Here is a 20,583-nt window from a genome sequence, read left to right on the forward strand (position 1 = left end):
ATCCCTTCCTGATTGAGCCGAGTAGACGTGTCGCCAAGGAAGCCGAGTCATCTGACTCTATTTTATTGCCTTCAATACACCGCTAATGAGACGGGATGTGGTTCGACACCTTGAAATCGTTAAAGATGTGGAGATGAATAGCCTGGACTTAGTAAGGCGGCTGGAAAAATGTCGAGTCAAGGCAAAAGGAAAATGAATAAATGCCAGGTAAAGGTCAAATCAAAGGAATGAAAGGGATATTTTTTATGCAAAGGGCACGACTTCATTTGTGCCAACTATCGATTTCCATTTTCTTCACCTGCTTTGATTAACAAATGTTTTCGCACAGAGTTAGCGCCTTCTCGGAAGAGGACTTTCGTTTTGCATTGATAACCTTTCATACGTTGTCATATACTAATGCAGGAGAGCCATATCTCTAAGCCGGGGCTCTGGTGCTGATGGCTAAATGACGACTTTCGGCAACGTGCCCATTCGTGCCCACCAAAATATTTTGAATTCTCTGTCGTCGCTCGGGTGAAATGTGAAAGACTAAAAAGAATTTTTCATTTGCTACTATAATTCTTGGCCATTATCGTACTTCAGCGTTACCTTATTCTCATTTTCCTGTGCCGTGTCAATATTTTAATAAGCCGATGTGCTATACCTAGATTTTAAATAATATCTTAGAAAGAAATTAGCCGCCTGCTCCTACCCACAGGTTTGCTGTTTTTTCAACTCTTAATGCAAAAGAATATTATGTTAAGAACAAAGATTGCAATAGAAATGAGCGCAGAGTTTAATCGTTTATTTTATCGTAGTAATCTGTTATCATTATCATGCAATTCTAGCCTTATCCTGCATAAGTTGAATGTTATAGAAGGGAAAGCTTAGGTTACCTTCACTACGAGATTACAGTTTAAAAATTAAGTTAGGTTATGTCCTTCGAGGTAATATCATTGAATAATTCGAGTTCCTCACGGTATCATCTCGAAGTGTGACAATTTCTTTCATTCAATGTATAATTCCTCGCTGACCTTAATGTGTAGTAATAAATTATGCATCGCAAATCAATTTTTATTCACAGTAATTTATCTCTTGAGTTTAAATTTGCCAAGATATTGCTGACATAACCTTTCCTTCTTTTCTTTCCAGAGAGCGTAAGGATCCGTTCGACATGAGCTGAGGGTGCGCCCCACCCCTTCAAAGCCCCACATCCTCCTGCAGAGATGGAGGATCCCCGTCATCACTTCCGCCGCCGAAGGCTCCGGGCGCCATCGAAGAGTCAATGTCTTCTGCTGTTGCTCATGTTGGCGGGCGCCGCATCCACTCCGCCCGCCACCTCCAAAGACGCCTCTCAACCCTCGCCGGGTGCCAATTCAGCCGGGCCGGAAGATCCGCCGCCCGACGTGGAGGACTCGAGCGTCCCGGACACTGCATCTCCACCACCCGCGGACGATCCGGGTCCCCCAGCCTTCCGATTCACCAAGGAGTCATACAACGTCACCATCCCCGAAAACTCTTTCGCCAAAACCTACGCCACGCCCACCGACAGAATGGGCATCTCATTGGGCGAAGAGGACTCTGACGTGGATGTTAGGTACAAGATAGTGGCCGGGGACAAGACTTTCAAGGTAGAGGAGCGGGTGGTTGGCGATTTCTGCTTCTTGCTCGTTAGAACTAGGCAAGGTGGTGTTGTGCTCAACAGGGAACGGAAAGAATGGCACCACTTGACGGTTAGAGCGACAGGAACGAGAAAAAATTCGACGCATAGAAGTGTATGGAGTAGGACGGACGAGGTTCTCGAGGCGGAAGCGAAGGTGAACGTGATGGTGCTGGATGTGAACGACCTAAATCCCTTCTTCCTGAACAAATCGTACGATGCCGTCGTTCCCGAAGACACGCCGTTACACAAGAGCATCCTTAGGGTCCAAGCCGAAGATCCAGATCAAGGGAAGAACGGCGAGGTGTACCTTAGCCTGCGCGAGCCCTCCCTTCAGTTCGCCATCCATCCGGTCAGTGGGGAGATCTCGTTGACGCGTCCGCTGCGGTTCTCGGATAGGGCCATGCACGAGCTGACGGTCGTGGCTAGGGACAGAGGGTCGCTCGCCAAGACCTCATTCGGTTCCCACTCCGAAGTTACGGCCAAGGTGAATATTAGGGTAAAGCAAGTTAACCTGCACGCTCCTGAGATCTTCGTCCACCCTTTACCGGATCTGGTAGAGCAATCGAATGCTCACGTTTACGCTATAGTCCGTGTTGCTGATCGCGATTCTGGTCCTCACGGTGAAGTGTGTTCGCTCGAAATTGCAGACGGGGACCCTGATGGACACTTTCGCATAAGACCCGCGGGTGATCCCACCGCAAGGCCGGGAGAGTTCACTGTCGAGGTCATGAGGCTTCTCGACCGGGAGAGGTCACCTAGGGGGTATAACTTGACTCTTAAAGCTACGGACTGTGGCGTGCCTCCTCGGCAGAGCTACCGTGCACTACCGGTTCGTCTTACGGACACAAACGATAACGCACCCGTTTTCGACCGAGAGATTTACGAAGTCGACGTGCCTGAAACTACTCCTCCGAATTCACCGATCATAAGACTGAAAGTTACGGACGCTGACGAGGGCAAGAATGCCCAGGTCTTCCTAGAGATAGTTGGTGGAAACGAAGGAGGGAATTTTAGGTTACACCCCGACACTGGAATGCTTTACACTGCCAAGCCGCTTGATGCGGAAGATCGAGCGTTCCATACATTGACGGTCTCGGCTATTGACCAAGGAAACGCCGGAACCAGGAAGCAATCGTCCGCCAAAGTCAAAATTAACGTTAAAGACACGAATGACAACGATCCACTGTTTGATGCAGCGGAAATGAAGGTTGAAATGGATGAGAATGAGCCCGCTGGCAGCTCCGTAGCGAAGGTGACTGCGAGAGACCGCGACTCAGGGGAGAACGGTTACATATCCTACAGTATCGCAAATCTTGCTCCCGTTCCATTTGAGGTAGATCATTTCAGTGGGCTAGTAAGAACTACGCAAGTATTGGATTACGAATCGATGAAGAGAGAGTGGGTGTTGAGGGTAAGAGCTTCGGACTGGGGACAGCCATACAGGCGGGAGACCCAGATGACGCTGAGGGTGATAGTAAGGGATGTAAATGACAATAGACCACAGTTTGAAAAGATCGCTTGCTCCGGACATGTCTCCCGACGTTTGCCCATTGGAGCCGAGGTTCTTACGCTATCTGCCCTAGATTTTGATGCTGGGAACATCATAAGCTATCGCACCGTTTCCGGAAACGAGGACGGCTGCTTTGCTTTGGATGCGACATCTGGAGTTCTCTCTGTGACCTGCGACCTTACCGACGTTGGAGCTAGTGAGCGGACGGTGAATGTGACTGCAACGGATGGAACTCACTTTGCTGATGTAGTGTCGGTCCACATGGTACTGGTTAATGCTAAACCTAGTGAGACTAACCCTCTGGAAGCCGCCGCTTTCGACTGCCGGGATACTGGAGTGGCGCGTAGACTAACGGAGGTGCTGGCGGCTGCAGAGAAGAACAACTTTCCGAGTGCGGCTCGAGAGGATTTCGCCATGATGCCCGGTCGCTACGGAGACAACGTCCATTCTCCAGAGTTCCTTGACTTTCCCATTCAGCTCCTCGTTAACGAGTCCGTGGCAATCGGTTCTTCGCTGCTTAAGCTGAGAGCGCGAGACAGAGATCGTGGGTACAATGGGAAGATGGTGTTTGGAATATCCGAAGGCGATACCGACTCAGTCTTTAAGTTGGACGCGGAGACGGGTGTCTTGAGAGTGGTCGGTCGCATGGATCGCGAGAGGGAGTCGGAATACATGCTCAATATAACTGTCTGGGACCTCGGCAGACCACCCAAGTCGGCCTCGCGAATGCTTCCGGTCGCTGTCTTGGACGTCAATGACAATGCACCCAAGTTTGAAAGATCCGTGGTCAGCTTCAACGTTCCCGAGAATGCCACTAATGGCACCATTATATTCAGAGCCAACGCGACGGATGCCGACATGGGGGATAACGCAAAGATAACCTATTCCTTGGAGACTGACACGGAAGAATTCAAAGTGGATCCGGTAGCCGGTGTCTTGACCGTTTCTGGTCCATTGGACAGAGAGAAAAGGGCTACATACGAGCTCAGGTTGCGGGCCACCGACGGCGGAAAGGAAAAAGCCCTGTGGACGGATGCCCTTGTCAGGGTAATCGTGGATGATGTGAACGACAACCCTCCCCTTTTCTCTCTTCCGGCCGGGCACTCGGTTAGGGCACGGGAAGATCTTCCGGTGGGAACAGTCGTGGCTGTCGCGGGTGCTACAGACCCGGACCTGGGCCCGGGCGGGGAGGTACGCTATTCCCTGGTGGGTGAGGGTGGTTTCCCTGTGTCTGCCTTCTCTGTCGACCCGTTGACCGGTACCATCCGCACGGCAGCGACCCTGGACTTTGAGGAGAGACAGTCGCACTTGTTGACAGTAGTTGCGCGTGATAGGGGCTCCCCATCCCTCTCTTCCGAAACGACTCTCCTTGTGGAAATTGTTGACGTAAACGAGAACAGACACGCTCCGCGTTTCGAGGATTTCGTGGCCACAGCAACAGTTCCGGAAAACCAACCTGTTGGGACTGTAGTGACCAGAGTGATGGCCAAGGATGCGGATCCTCCAGGCGACGACAGCAGGTTGGCGTACTCCATCAGGGGCGGAGACGGCCTGGGGTATTTCTCAATTGACGATCAAGGTAAGAGGAACCTTTCATTTAAGTTATAATTAGCTCCGAATTCGTAGATATTTGCTCACATGTCTTTATCAAGGAAAGTATTTTATAAATACTGGCCTGCAGTGGCGAATCTATGGAGGGGGGGCGAGGAGGCTATAGCCCTCTTGTCCCCCCCCCCATAGACCCAATTTACATCATATAGAATGGTAATTTTTGTTCAGACCCGCAATACTTCCGGGGTTTACCTCACTTAGTCTACCCCGTTGTCCCTATCCTGGATCCGCTACTGCTGGGCTGCCGGTTGAGATAAATTGAAATGGAGGAACTTACAATAAGCGATCACTTTGATTGTAAGGTAATTTAAATTTTTTTGAGATCACGATAAACTTATGTGACTACCCTTCGTTTGTTATTGTTAGTGAATCTAAACAAGAGCTAAGAAACCGCGAGATACTTATTGAGATACTTCTTTCATTTCGTCCGTTGATTTAAATAATTCTCATAACTTAGCTGATTATTCCCCCAGTAATATTATCATCATATCCGATAGATGGTCACCTTACCGCCGGAGTTTGGGAACCATCTTTGTCTCTTGATTTGACTACCTCTTACATTCCTGAGACTTCCATGCTCTCGGTCTCTTGTTAGTGTATATCTTGTGATAATAACCTTTTTATTGCCCATTCCTCTTTCAAATTTAATTATTTAGCTCCGTCATATTTCGCTTCTTTACTCTCAACGCTGGGTTCTCTACTCTAAACTCATTTGATACCAATTGCGAATATTTGGTGAATATCGTATTAAGTTCTATGCATGGGAAGGTACTTATTTGGGGAATTTAATATCGCATGCTATACCATCGTGGAGGGGAAGAAAGTAATATTGAGGTGAACTTGAGTTGCCCTTTGGAGAACTTTTTTGTGTGTACTTACAAAAATGATCTCAAGTTTCCCAAGCTATATTCTTATATTATGAAGAATACGGAAAAGGAAAGAAATAAGCATTTAACTTTTTTTTATATGTAAAAAGTTTGTTTCCTTTTTCCTTATAGGCAGGTGTTATCATAAATTTTTCTTTTCATTCACCAATTAAAGAATGTCTTTAAACTCTTCTTAATTATGTTTTTGTTCCGCATAATTAATCTTTTTTAATTTTCCTTGTGATAATTATTTTGAATCTTTTGGAGAGATAGTTGGCAGGGTTTCCCACTTCCATTCCAACAGTGTTTTTTAACGCCACGCCATCACGTGGACTATCTATCGTCTGGCTCCTATCCTTCGAACTATCTGGCATTTTTTATCTGGCAATTTAGAATTAATCCCGCCAGTGCATCTGTAGGAGTCATAGGAACGCGCTATCCTTTCCACCGCGACAAGGTTTTAGCTCAAGGGAAAAGATATTTTATTAATGAATGCATAATTCGTCTGCTGGTGATGGAAAACTGTCGGTTGAAATCTATTTTTAATCGAATTGAAAAGGCTCAACTTTTCAACAAACATAGGAATTTGAACCAAAAGATCGATTAATGAAATAAATTGACATTTCTTTAATGAAAAAAATGTACAATAACATGTTCATTATTCGTTCGAAAAACATACTATGTACATTTGTGTATTAAATTGAAATATAGCTATAATATACATGCTAGAATTACTAGCATTAAACATTTTGGAATGCACGCAAATTTTGTAAGCGTTCGATTTCTCTAAAATTTTTAAGAAAGATCTACTGAATGGGATGCTTTCTTGATGATCGAGAGCGAGCCTTCCAATTCTGCCGGAATTAGAAAAAAGTCTGCCAAGTGAAACAGATGACGTTATCACTGGCCGTTCGTGACGTTCTGGCATTAAACGAAACGGTCAAGATCGAAGTTGAAAATGTGAATTTTGAATCGTGAAGTCGAAACTCGATAATCATTGCTCGATCTCGATTTCCTCGATTTGATTTACTATTAAAACCCGATTTTCAATTTTGTTCGAGATCGACGTTATTCATAACTACCTCTAGCCTAATCGGTGGTATCGTATGGAAGTGGTTCGTCCAGTAGGCATGCACAGGGCGTGTGTGGAGGAGACAAGGTGTTGGGTTGTAGTCTTGTCCTTTTTTTGTCGGAGCTCGGTCGGTTTTTAGACGTTTGATTGCCGATATTATCTCCGGCACAGCTACTCGCTCCGGAAAATGACTTCCTCCGCTACTCCGACTCCCTGCTTTTTCGTCTGCCGCGGCTTTTCTTTGTCCTTCTTCCCGGCGCGCCACGCGGCGTCTCGTCTCTTACCTTCCCCTACCTGCCCTAAACGCTCGCTTCTCCCTCCGGCAAACGCGGGTCCTCCGTGCGCTGATCTCTGCAGAATCCGGTGTTGCCGCTCTTGACGGATTTTCTCGCTGCTGGGTTCACCGAAGCATAAAAGAAATAATGTATCCATTTAATGCATATGTACTCCTACCTTCGTTGACAGCTACTGCGATGCGTTTCGTTAGTTTCTTCATTTTCATGCAAGGTTGATTCCCCATCGTTTTATGTAAGGTGCTCCTTGAAACACATCTATGTTCTCCTTAATATTGATTGTATTTTAGCCAAATCGTTATGTTTATTTTCTGCTAATAGACATATGTTGTTTGAATGGATTAATTTCTGATTAGGTATATATTGCTACGCAAATATGCGGCCGCTGTTTCCTTGCTAGGTGGTTATGATTAAGCCATTTGAGTATTGTTTTAAGTTGGTGAATTAATACTTATGAGTTAATATTTAAATACGTGAACGGTAGAATGATCTCGAAAATGCACCTTAACCCAACTTATGAGAACTGATGAATAGATAATAGAACCTGTTCTATTTTGGTTCATGCATTCTATTATGATCCGTCCCGGTCCATCAAAATCACTCTTACGGCTTAATATTTAACTGCATGAACGAGAGAATGATCGCGAGAATTCACCATGTAACCACCCAACTTATGTGAACGCATGAATAGATAAATAGACCTGCTCTAATTTTGTTTTTGCATTCGATCATGTTCCGTTCCGGTCCACCAAAACAGCTAATGCATTCTCATATTCGTATAGATAAATGTATCGTGTAACTAAGCCTTAAAAATATACTTGCTGCTCATATAATTTACTCCTAGTTGGGCTGCTTCCAATGTTCAACTCGGCGACCTAGCCGTGGTACTTTTATGGTTATGGCAGGCATAAATGTAGTATTTTTCTAATTACACTGGCAGTCCTAATCCCTGAAGTTAACTTCCATCGCAAATTTCTTGCAAGACCTATTATCTCCTATTTTCTTTCATTGTCTCTTTAAATTGTATTGTTTTCCACCCCTCCCCATTCCGTTCACCTAGCATAAATCTCTCTAATACTATTTTTAGCATCCCCACCCCGCATAGTACTCCCTCAATCAAAGCCATCCGCCTCCTCCGTATCATTGGAAGTTTCATCTCCTGGACTATCAGGACTAGCTCTCAGTCTTCAGAATAGGCCTTTATGAATCATGATATTCCTACTGTTGAGTTCGTCTGCTCAACTGTTCCTCATGTTCATATTGTTTGGTTTAGTAGTACTGCATCCTGTGATGCAGCACGCTGAAGTACTTCCGAGACGCCTTTATGACGGCTTCCAGCGTACCCCTCCACCGTGACTCCCCGTGTGAGTTGATGCTGCAAATCGGGAAGTTGGCAACCCTGGACCTTGCCGCCCCAGCCTCTGCGAATCTTACCGACTCGACCATCTTCACCCCTCTTCCCTCCGCTCGAGATCAACGCTCTTCTCGTGCACCTGCCATCTGGTGGCCGACTCAACCGTCGCACTCGTAAACACTCGGGGATTATTGCCCAGACGGATCGAGTCAAGGCGTGTGTGGGGGAAGGAAGTAGTGAGTGGGGGAAACTGTCCTCTTCTGTTTTCATCCTTACGCGTTTTCCTTTTTTATTTCATGCTCACCCTCACGAATATAACATTGGACGGTTCTCAAGTCCGCCGTTAGAATTGTTGTCGCTCCGCATGCATTTAAATCGGATTTCAAAATTACCACTCGCGGCTCTACCAGTCATCGATATCCACTTATCATGTGGAAATACACGACTGTAATAAGTAACTTAGCCTATAGATCATATATACCACTCATTTAACGCATGAGAGACTAGTGCCATCTAAAAAAGACCACTTCCACTACGGTTAATGGCAAAAGTCACACTGAACGCGATACCACTGCCTATTGGCGCCTTCGAATAAAATGCATGCGATACGGCAACAGATAGAACGATTAACCGTCATGTTCTGGGCCTCCTTTAATGAAGTCCGTGATTGAACTTCTTGATTGCCCTATGGGTTCGTTCACCACTAACTAAATTCCATTGTTTAACGGAGTTTAAAGTAAAGGAACCGTATTTTTTCGTTTATGAATATTTGCATACTTCTCAGACTATTTGCAAGCGAAAAAAATCTCTATTAAGCCTTTTGGATATGAGCTGCTGGCATCACTAGCTCATGACGTTTGGTTCACTGCTTCTCAGCTCCTCCTTGACCTTTTGAATTGACATCACTTGGTTCGTTGTTATTTGCACTTTCATGTGCGATTCATTTCCTCAATAAAATGCTTTCCCCAAAATAGTTCATTAACATTAACTATAATGACGTCACCAACTTATGTGAAGTGAGTGGCTTTTTCACGTGTTTTCATTTTGAACTTTTGAACGAATGGTTGAATGGATAAGATTTTTGTCGCTATTACCTATCTTTCCCTTGCAAAAACCTAATCATTTTTATGAAAAGCGATTCCGTGGCTGAGTGAACGGAAGATTAATGATTCATTAATTTCTTCGGTTTCGTTCAGTTCCTCACCAGCCTTCACGATGAGCGATATTTTTTGCCTGCACCGTCAGTATTCTGCCTCGTGATTTCCGCCTTTGTTCCCATCTCGGCGCCTCCGTAGCTACCTACATCTTCGCAGCTCCCCCTGCAATGTACCCGACTTCTGTCCCCGAGACATTCTTTGTCTACCTCGTTCAGCGTACTCATGTCTGCCCGGTCTTCCTCGTGTACGTCCTTCTAATCGCCTGAATTCGATTCCGAATCGCAGCGCGAGGCATTTTCTCTGAGATATGTGGATCAAATTGCCAATAACTATTCCATATACCTCACCTAATTTGCAGTCTCTGACCTGACATAAATTAGTGTTTAAAATGCGATCTGTCTATTTTCTTTGTATTTGAAGTTCAGTGTTGGAATAGAGGACAGAGTCAAGGTGATTTCGTAAATTAATATTTGGTAAACTGGGAAAGGAGAGGAAGAGATTATAATTTTTAGATAGAATGAAGGCTTATGGAAGGATATGAATAATGAAAGAATAAGACTCACTGAGAATTTAAGAGGGATATCCTGGGATTCGATAATCGCCCATTTAAACCTACCATTACCGCTTGATTGCCTATAATAATAATAATGAGACTACCATTTTCGATGATTTATATTAATTTTCACATTATCATTTACTATTAAATCTCCGTGTGACGAAATGTATCGTTTCATTGACTAGTTACTGAAGATAAAAAAATGCTATTACTCACCATTGCATAATAAAACAATTTTAGTAAAACAATCTAGGTTTTTAAACTTTCACCACGCATTACAGTTACATTTTTTATCAATCTTAGAGTCTTTAGGTGAGTTAATATGGTATTAAGGTTCTTAATTGTCTCGATAACTACTGTTTTTGACTTTGGTTTCCTTCTGTATGAAAGTAATTTTCTTAATAAAGAAGCCTTCGTAATTAATATATTGGTGCACAAACATTAGCTGATGAGGTCTAACATTGGAGGTAAATTTCCTAATCCCAATTAATGCATAAAATGGCTACACAGGGCAACACTTGAGCAAAGATTAAGGTTCGAGGAATTCTAGACAATTTCTGTTTGTCTTCCTTACTTCATTTTTAATAGCTTTCCTCCAAAGCCCACTGTCATTTTGTGTGTGCGCGATCGAATTAAATAGTGTGATTGTTTATGATATTTTACCTCCAGATTGTTCGAAATCCAATTCCTTCTCTGTAGGCATTGATTTGTTCTAATAGCTACGGTTATATTATTTTTACCTAGGTATACAGGTAGACTGTATTTATTGCAATCGGTACTTCAACGTTGATATTGCAACCGCTCTCAATTTCTTTGAATGGCAGGAGATTTTTTTGTACCTCTTGATGGACATAATTGAAACAAAGTACAACAACTTTTTCATCTAAAGGAAGCCCTTTCTTTTCCGTTTTCTGCGGATTCCTTTATCTTGTTGATCCCTTCGGACGTCGTTTTCTCCAGTAATCCCGTTAACCTTTTGGTCTTACCGCGGTAACGTTTCTTTCTGCTTTGCTCGCAGAAATATATTAATGTGTCACATCTTTCTTTATATCTTTTCGTTCGCCGATAAGGTGTCCACTTTTCTCCGCAGGATATAGCGCAGTTTCCTCGAAACGACGCCGCACGACGTCACCCCTTGTCTCTCGCGATGAAATCGAAAGCAGTCTGCCAATTTTCCCGCTTAGTGGTCCCTTTCATTGTTCCTTTCACTTCTGCCTTCGGGTTAATGCGTGTGTTCCTATCGATTCTAGAATTTCAAGGGATACGTTATTCCACCATTCGTAGCAATGCCTTTACCTGCTGGCAACACATACCGCTAACGGTACACTTATCATTACACTGAATTGTTGTGGCCTTAAATTACAATATGCATTGCAGCATTTTTATCAGTCATAGAGATTTCAGCGATATTGATATGGTGTTTAAATTCTTAATTGTCTCGATAACAAACGTTTTTGATATTGATTTCCCTCTCTATGAAAGAAATTCTCTTATGTTAGTAAAAATGCCTTTATAAGAAATTTATTGGTACACAAACAGTAGCGAGATTTGCGATTGAAGCTAAATTTCCTAATCCCAATCAATTTTTTAATGGCTACTCAGAGCAACGCTTGAGCAAAAATTAAGGATCTCTCGGCGGTTTAAGGTTAAGTTGTAGAAACCAAAGCTTGTTATTTTCGTAAGCTTCTTACTTTTTGCGATATTTGTAGATACTTACTTTTGTTATTTAATTTTTGTACGAAGGAAGCTAAAACACTGTCCTTTTTATAAATAGCTGGGTGTTAGGGGGAACATCGTGAGCAATTTTCATGATGGATAGGACACAATATTTCAATTACACTTAAATTCTGTTTTATTCGTGGTGATATGTCATCTTCAGTTGCTATCTGAAACTTATTCTTGCACACCTTAGTACAATTTTTTTATCGAAACCAGGTCATGAACAAAAAATAACTTGGATTAAAGCTGGCTGTCCTTACCATCGTAATTGCCTTCTTTTATTCATAAATCGATTGAATTTTAGCCTGAAATAGTTTGTATACCTTTTAAAATTATTTTTATACTCCAAAGCTTGTAACATTTATGCTTAGTATTTTATTCGCTATACATAAGTTGGAGTAGTTATAGGACATTTTCTGTTGGCACATCCTCCCCTGATCAGTGCACGTTATTTATATGTATTTAAAAACCTTGTGAATCTCGAATTTAGCGGAGAGATAATGTTACAGGGAGTAGGCTTTAATGTGAAATCCAACTTGGTAGGGGAGAGAAACCAATGTTAATTGCAAAATTTACGATACAAAACCCACATTAACCGGCAGAAAACTACAATATAATAATACAAAATTCGATATTTAGTAAATATTTGATGGGAATATTATCTTGCAAACTTCCCCATAGACCAGCGCAAAAATATTTATGTTTTTAGCCATTGTATGAAATTTGATGTAGATATCATGAAATATTATACATTTGTCTCATTTATTTATTTTAAAATATTTGATAACTATTTGTAGCCAGAGTGGTGAACTGATTAAGCCCATAGCTTATGAATTTATATCTAATAGATGGCCAGGTATGCCTTTATTATAGGTTAGTTATAGGCCTGGTAGACGTATCATCACCATCACGTCTCCAGGATACACCGTAGTGTTGCCCTAACTTTGTAAACATGTTCATCATGCCACACCCAAGATTTTCCGGTTACGCTGGGGGAGGTATGACTCTTTTACGCGCGCTGTCTGCCCGCACTGCGCTGCATTCACGTCAAGCGAGGAACGAACTTGCAATGCGAAAGGGAAATGTAATGACATTTCGTGTGAAACGTCGTGGTGGTGTCGATACGTCATGGATTTAGGTCTCGCGCTCAATTTATTAATCGCAGTGCGGCGTTCGAATTCGGCAAGTGAAAAGGGTAAAATGGAATTGACGGCATCCTTTTTCCCCCTGCTTTTCTCTTCCCTCCGCAGCTCTTCCGTCGCATTGCCTTTTTTTTACACCAAAACGAGTACTATATCCAGTGAGAAGACCAAGTTATTGGATGGAAGCGTGTTGTAAAAGGGATACGGGATGTATAAAAAAGATCCTTTTAGAAGAGGAGTCAGCCAGAGCAGTAAAGGGAGTTAACGTGATGGATAGGTGAGGGAGGTGCTGGGTAAAAATTGTTATCCGAGAAGATCGTAAGAGATTTGCTGCACATAGTTTAGCCGTAAACATGCGAGCATAAAAGGCAATTTTATATGGCCAAGTATGTAATGATTATCGGTTAGTTTCGAGAAATTTGAAAAAAGAAATTGATAAAGTGGACTGGGTAAAGGCGTATATATAAAGGCGCATGAAAAACTGAGGATATTGAACAGGCGAATGGAGGCGAGGATAAATGAGTATTTGGGAGAAGATCAGTTTGGCTTTAGAAAAGGTAAGTCAACTTGTGATGCAATAGCGATGATGAGGTACCTTATGAAGAGGAACCCAGAATATGACCAGGACGTGTATGCCTGATTCGTGGATTTTGAAAAAGCATTTATGGATATTCTCAAGAAAATTGGTGTATATTGGAGAGATAGGCTACTCGTTTCTATTTTGTAATCTGTATATGACCCAGACTGCGCAAGTGAAGGTGGCAGACGGAGAATCTGGGTGTGCAAGCATTGGCCGAGTAGTGATGAAAGGCTATCGAGGTTGGTTTTTATGTGTACGCTGAGAAAATTGTAAGGGAAGCGTGGGATGAGTTGGAAGCTGGTTTAAAAGTGGGAGGAATGATAATGAAATCAGTGAGGTTCGCGGGTGATCTGGCGTTGATCAGTCAGTGAGCGAATGGGCTTAAGGCTGTGGTGAATGCGTTAAACGAGCGTTGTGAGGAGTATGGGATGAGGATTAATCACAATAAGATCAAGCTTAAGTGATTTTGCAAGGCATCGTGACCGAGGAATGTGAGACTAAAGATAAATATGGGCGGAAAAGACTTGAGCAGGTAGAGCAATTCAACTATTTGGGCAACACTCACAGCAGTAGTGGCATTAAGAAGAGAACTGTGTTGGCGAAAGAGGTGTTCTTGAACAGTGGCGGATCTATGGAAGGGAGGCTATAGGGAGCTATACATCCCCCTTGGATATCCAATTTACACTAGATATACTGGTGATTTTGTTCGGACCCCCACTACTGCTGGGAGGTTTCCCCCCTTGCCCCTATCCTGGATCCGCCACTGTTCTTGAATAATAAAGAGCTTATGAGAGGATCGTTATGTAAGATTTTAAAGAAAACTTAGGTAAAGAGTGTGTATATTTGGCTATTAAAGCCGAATTATGTTATGTTAAGTTATTGTAAACCAACAAAAGCTCCTTATTGTTTCTTAAACTTCATAGAAACACCAATTCAAGTAAAGTTTAGTTATTTTGAACAAGGTTTTACACCCCTGCCTTACGCCAATGTGGTTGCGGCATATAGATGCGTAACATAACGTCGTAAGCCTGGAATCCCGGTCATTCGCGCCGAGCGTGTCGGATCCCACTCAGCGCTAACCCCACTTCGTTCACCCCTTTCCAACTCAACACCGCGGCACGAAAGGCCGATTCTTATTTGGCATAATGAGTTTCGAGTTGCCGCACGGCAGGCAGGCTGCCACGGCGATCGATCACGCGTCGTAAAATGCGGCGATCGGCAGCTTTCGTCGACCTGATTGAGGCGGAGAGAGAAAGAGAGATCTCTTCGGAGATGCTTTGCAGGGTCTCGTGAGACCCCGATTGGAAAAATGGATGTCCTTGCATCCAATCACATATCCATTCCGTATCGCTCGATACAGTTTCACCAGCTTCCTGCTTCATGCTACCCGGCGTAATTAATGTCTCTTGAGATTTAATCACGTCAACTTTCGCTCTCCGAGCATTTGTAAGACGTCCCCGCGTTAAGTGAACTGCGTATGGTGGTGACGAAACAACAGGTTTTGGTGATATACATATGTAATCTGTGTATATATCTCTTTTATCAAAGTAGCTCGCGTTGGAGTATTGAAAATGTTCGATTTTGTGAGGTGAGGCGTTCCTGTTTGAAGCACTATGCTTTCTAATTGAGTCATTGGCGTTGAAAAGTGGCGAAGGTTATATTTTTCGCATGCATACAATCACCGTTTAGGATTAAGCTGTTCATAAGCGTAGAAATTTCGGGGAGAGAATGAAGGTCGACATGAGGGAGGATGTCGGGCGTGAAAGGGATAGGGAACAAAGAGAAATAATGCTTTCATTTGTGATTGACTTTAAAATGCTTATTGTTAAGAATACTCAGTAAAAATTTTAGCCATGTGGAAGCAGATGTCCTATGTAGTTGACTTTCGATAATAATAATTATAATAATATCGAATGCCTTTAGGATTACTTTCCTTTAGGATTATACCTTTGACTGCCTTGATAATGCCTTACAAAGGACAAATTCCTTTAGGATATCTGTCTAAAGGAGAAATCTAATTGCGCAGAAAATACTTTAAAACTGAGCATGGAAGCTCGATCATAAGCCAATGTTATCTATAGCTTTGTAGTCGATAAATCTTAGACATGCTGGAAAATATTTGTACATTTCAAGAGGCCATGCTCGAAGAAATGAATGAAGGTTTCACAGCACCTGCTAGAGTAGTTCGTGTTGTCATAATTTGCACGGGAGATGGTGATGTGCGTAATTCGTTTTTTCTCAGTGGTAACATTATAATGACGTGATCGATTCCTGCCATGTGATGTCTGAAGAAATCTTAAGCATTTATCGCTACTCATTCTACATTAAAAATGAATTGCGAAAGTATGTGATGGTGGGTGTTCATTAGTTCAGATTAATGAGTCGGATTTCATCAGTGCATTAGCATTTTTATTGACTCCTAAAAATCTTGATTTATGTGCCCTATTTTTATAATTTGACATAATTTCTTCCCTACCATCATCAGTGGATATGATTCTGAGGTTTTCAATAAGTTGATTTTTGATGATGTTACGCCATCGCGATTGATAATATCTTTTTCATGACTGTTTTAGGCTATTTCCCCTTCTTGTATTTACTAGTGTGTGTGTGTGTGTGTGTGTTCCAAATAAATCATAAGACCGACGGGATACAAACTCATGATTTTTTATCCTCAGTTAATCGGAGAAGATTGCTGGTCATGGTGGGCGAGAAGAGGCAACTTCCAGTTGAGATACGGAGTCAGAAGTAAGGGCATCAGGAAGAGTATTGCATAATGAAAAGAGGCGTTCATGAAGAGGAAGTAGTTCATGAGAGAATCGTTATGTAAGAGTTTAAAAAAAAGTTAGTAAAGAGTCTCATCTGGAGTGTAGCGATTTACAGTGCAGAAACGTGGAAACTTAGGAATGAGGACGAAAGAAGACGGAGAAGGTTCGAAATGTGGGTGTGGTGAAGAATGGAGGAAGTGAAGTGGACGGAAATGGAAAAAGAACGAAGAAGTGCTGGACATGGTGGGTAGCTTCTAGATTAGATGCGAAGGAGGCAGAAGGTGTGGCTGGAGCGAGTACCTAGCGAGGAGGGTAGGTGGAAAACAGTGTTAGAGGGTAGAATATTGGGTGGGGAAAGGAAGAGGATGAGATTTTTAGGTAAAATGAATGCTTCTTAAGTGCTCCATAGAAACCAACCTTAAACGGTAGAATACTTTGATAATAATAGGTTTGGTCGTTAGAAAATAAAAAATTTAAAGCCTGTGGACAAGCTTCGTTTAATACACCCTAAAAAGCTGCAGTTTTTAACAGTAATAATTTAATTAAGTACGCGGGGATCGTGAGTCAGATGTTAGGCGCGCTCACCACCTGTGTATTTACTGAGTGGCTCGCTTGTGCCGTCTCTTATTTATATACAGTTGGGGAAGTTCGATGTCCTTCGCTCCTCCGTTGGGGGTCTTTCTCCTTGTTTACTCCCCAACGTGAGCACCTCAGGGTCTTCCCATTCGTTTTCGGATCGCTGCCCCGACTCGGGGGTGACAGACGCGAGTCTAGAGGGGAAGGGTTTGGCCCAAGGATTGGACTGAGTAAGAGGGAACCCGTTGAAGGGTTTTATCGGGCCTTCTGCCTTGTCTCCTCCGCCCTCAAAAAAGATGCCCCTCACGGAAGCCGTGGAGGAGCAGCGGTGTCTATCGTCGGGCTGGATGTAATTTTGCGCATTAAGGGTCGTTCACTCTCACCCGAGATTGCAATTCAGGTAAAGAATTTCGTAGATGGCAAATTTTACGGCGAAAAATTTCTTGCTCATTGAGGTATTCTCGTTTAATGTATAATAATTATTATAGTTTGATAATTGATAATAGTTTTATCGGTAGGTAATTTATATAATGCAAAATTTCACAGAAAGATTTGAAGTATAATTGAATTTTGACGAAAGGAACGAAATAAACCCTTGCCCCCAAAAAAACCACACCCACCCTGATCAAACCTTTAAATGAAGTTACTACCAAAATTTAAAAAAATAGGGATAACTCCACGAGTTCTAATATAAAGTATGAATAATATACTACCAGAAAAAAGCTTCAAGTTTAACTATCAAATACGTGAAATTTCACCGCATTTAATCGTGATATATTTACACGTTCCAATAAGACGATGGTCCGTAATATTAGCTATTGTAATTCAAACATTATTGTTATCCAATGGTTAATATTCAATAACTGCATAATAATGCCAACAAAGGGGCATTGTGACTTCCACAGCTTATTTAACATAGAACGACCGGTTTCGGCTATCAAGTTTTTTTTTAAGTTTTATATTAAATAAACTGTGGAAGTCACAAAGTCTCTTGATCGCTACTATGGTGTCCCTCCTCCATGTTATAGCTGCCAATTTCGATTAAATGTTCACAAAGTTTCCCTTTTTCCCTACACAATGTTTCCAATAAGTTCCTTTTTAATTTCTCTCGCCTTCACGTCTAATAGGGGTTTCCTTCATCAAAGAAAACGAAATGCATTGATTGCTATTCGTTACCCACCGTAAGGGTTTTCATAATATACAAATTATTTGGTTTTAGAAATACCAGTTTAGACGAATGGCAATGGTCAATTTTAACCTCATTTGAAAAAGGGCAGATTGGCGCCCATGCCATGCCACTCCACGTGGCGTCACAGGGACCTAGTTTCTATTCGATTAGTCAAGAGTTTTACATCGTCTGAGATTACCAATCCATGAATGAGGCACAGATCTCAGGGAAACATGTCTTACTAATCACCTATTAAAACTGGCTAAGGTCGGAAAGTTTTCTTCGTTTGATAAGGTAGTAATAATTAATATTTAAACCAAGCGCTACCTGCTAGCAGGATACTCTGCTACCTGCTAGCCGCCTGCATCGTATCAGCGCTCAAGCCTCGCCTCAAGGTCACCTCACAGGGCGGCAGCGGGAACCAGAAAAACGTCACAGGTCCTTTTCCCATCATTCCTACTTAGCCGTCGCGTTTTCGCGCGCTTGAAAATTTTCACTTTTCGTTTAATCGCAAAAAATAGATGTCGTCTTTCGATAATCTAAGAGCGTGAAATGCGTACTCCAGGAGTAATAATCTTTCGATACAGGCAATAAAAAAATAATATGAAACCACCCTATTCAGACTAAATGGGATAGAAACCAAGGGACGAAACATAAAATCCTGGCATTGCTAGGTGATGCTCTGGAATTTAAATTTTGGAAACGATGAAGCGTCTCCTGTCTCAGCGCTATTACCAACAGCAAATACTTGGCATTATTAAAAGAGAAAGGATATTTTTGCCAGCTGAGTTTTCGCATGCATTGAAGATTGATGCATTGACCTGTGAGGGATGCTCTAAAGTTAAGGTGCAAATATACTTGTATGATACATGTCATCTCTATGGCTCTGCAGCACGCTGTTGAGGAGCTGAAAAATCAATATAACTCGAATGTGTGTGACATGAATAAGTGATATGATTCCATGGATCCAATCTCGATTGATATATCGATGGCGGAGTTGGACGGGAAATCAAAGATGAGTAAGGGAGTGCAGGATTGTCGTGGACTGGATTTAGGGTCTAAGTGCTAGAAAATTCCGTTTATTTTGTTAAATTATTATTATTTGTTAATTCATCTACCGGTTGAAATAGGTTTGCAATGAGAATTTGCGAATTATTCTGGCCGTCTCCCCTTCCTAAATGGACCTCTTCCGTTCATAATTCGGCTTGTTCCTTTACACTCAATCTAAAAATTCTTTTCTCTTCCTATCTCAGCATCGCTTTACTCGCTCTTCAAGTTTTTTATTTCCAAGACCTGTAGATATGTTTCCCGGCCTATTCAACCTGTAACAATTTGATGCCTTTGGGTGTAACAATAGCGCTTTAACCGTTGCAAAACGTATCCCATTTTTGAGCTGAAGAACTGATGATGAAAGTAAACGTCGAGGAAAGATCCAGAATAATGAGAGTTTGGCGAAACTTTTTGAAAAGCGAAAATAGCAGAGCAACACCTAATTTATTACTTAAAGTTTTTGGATGGACAATGTCAATCCTCTGGATAATTGGAACTATTACATGGAGGTGATATTTTGACCTATTAATAGCCCTGTTAATCGTTTCCGCTGCCATCGTACCGACCTAGCAAACTTCCTCCTCTGTAGCACAGTTTTCAACATACCCTCCCCGCTCAGTACTGGCTCCAAACCTCTGTCTCTACCGTATCTTGTCTAGAAGCTTTCTTCCCTGCCCACCATGTCTAACTTTTCGTCATTCCACTTCCTCTCCGTCCACTTCACCTTCTCCATCCTCCTTCACACCCACATTTCGAACGCTTCTAGCTTCTTATCGTGCTCATTTCTCAGCGTCCACGTTTCCGTACCGTGAAGCGGTAATCTTGGGAAATTATGGTAAAGGAGTATCTATTTTTACCATTATCATATTATTTTAAAGTTACCGATTTATCATAGCCAAGGTGGATTAATTTCGCTTTTTCATAATAGGTGAATGAATATCTTTGTTTTTGTTGATAATGGCTTCCGGGTGCAGCTGCGTGTTGCGCTTTGTCGTGCGAGCTTTCGCGACCGTTGCAGGACGCATCATCGGGCGATGATGCGTCCTGCAACGGTCGCGAAAGCTCGCACGACAAAGCGCAACACGCAGCTGCACCCGGAAGCCATTATCAACGATGCCCCTCGCTGCGAAAACCTACGTTCAAAGCTGTCTTTGTTTTTTTTATTCTTTAAAAGGGTTTCGTAGGATATGCATTTAGGTATAAACTCCCTCCTAACAAAAGGGGACCCAGCTATTTATACATAAGAAAAATAAGAGAATCCAGGCGAAACAAGTAATATGCTATAATCCTTTCTCGAAGAGCTAGATTTATAAAGAACTCTCTTGGTTCTTGCTCAGTAAGTATTTTTGCTGCTAACTTTTCTACAGAGCACTCTTCTATCGTCTTCAGACCTGTAATAACATCGTCCTCACTACTGCTCCGAGGCCGATGAAATAGTGTTATGTGGAGAACTTGGCCGCTGAAATCCCATAATACCGAGAGTTATATATAAACATGTAGCAACGTGGTATATTTCGCAGGT

The 20,583-nt window shown here is 42.4% G+C and overlaps 1 protein-coding gene across 4 annotated transcripts in view; it reads left to right on the top strand.

The window, feature by feature from the left end:
• Positions 1 to 1,135: 1,135 nt before the first annotated feature.
• LOC124162166 (fat-like cadherin-related tumor suppressor homolog) overlaps positions 1,136 to 20,583 on the top strand; it is a 524,021-nt gene continuing 504,573 nt past the window's right edge. For all 4 annotated transcript variants that reach the window (XM_046538584.1, XM_046538587.1, XM_046538585.1 and 1 more), the window contains exon 1: positions 1,136 to 4,731. In XM_046538584.1, coding sequence (XP_046394540.1) covers positions 1,206 to 4,731 — 3,526 coding nt within the window. In that variant the 5' untranslated portion in view covers positions 1,136 to 1,205. The remainder of the gene's footprint in view (positions 4,732 to 20,583) is intronic.

Source organism: Ischnura elegans, chromosome 7 (genome assembly GCF_921293095.1).
Source record: "Ischnura elegans chromosome 7, ioIscEleg1.1, whole genome shotgun sequence".
In the NCBI taxonomy this organism is placed as follows: domain Eukaryota; kingdom Metazoa; phylum Arthropoda; class Insecta; order Odonata; family Coenagrionidae; genus Ischnura; species Ischnura elegans.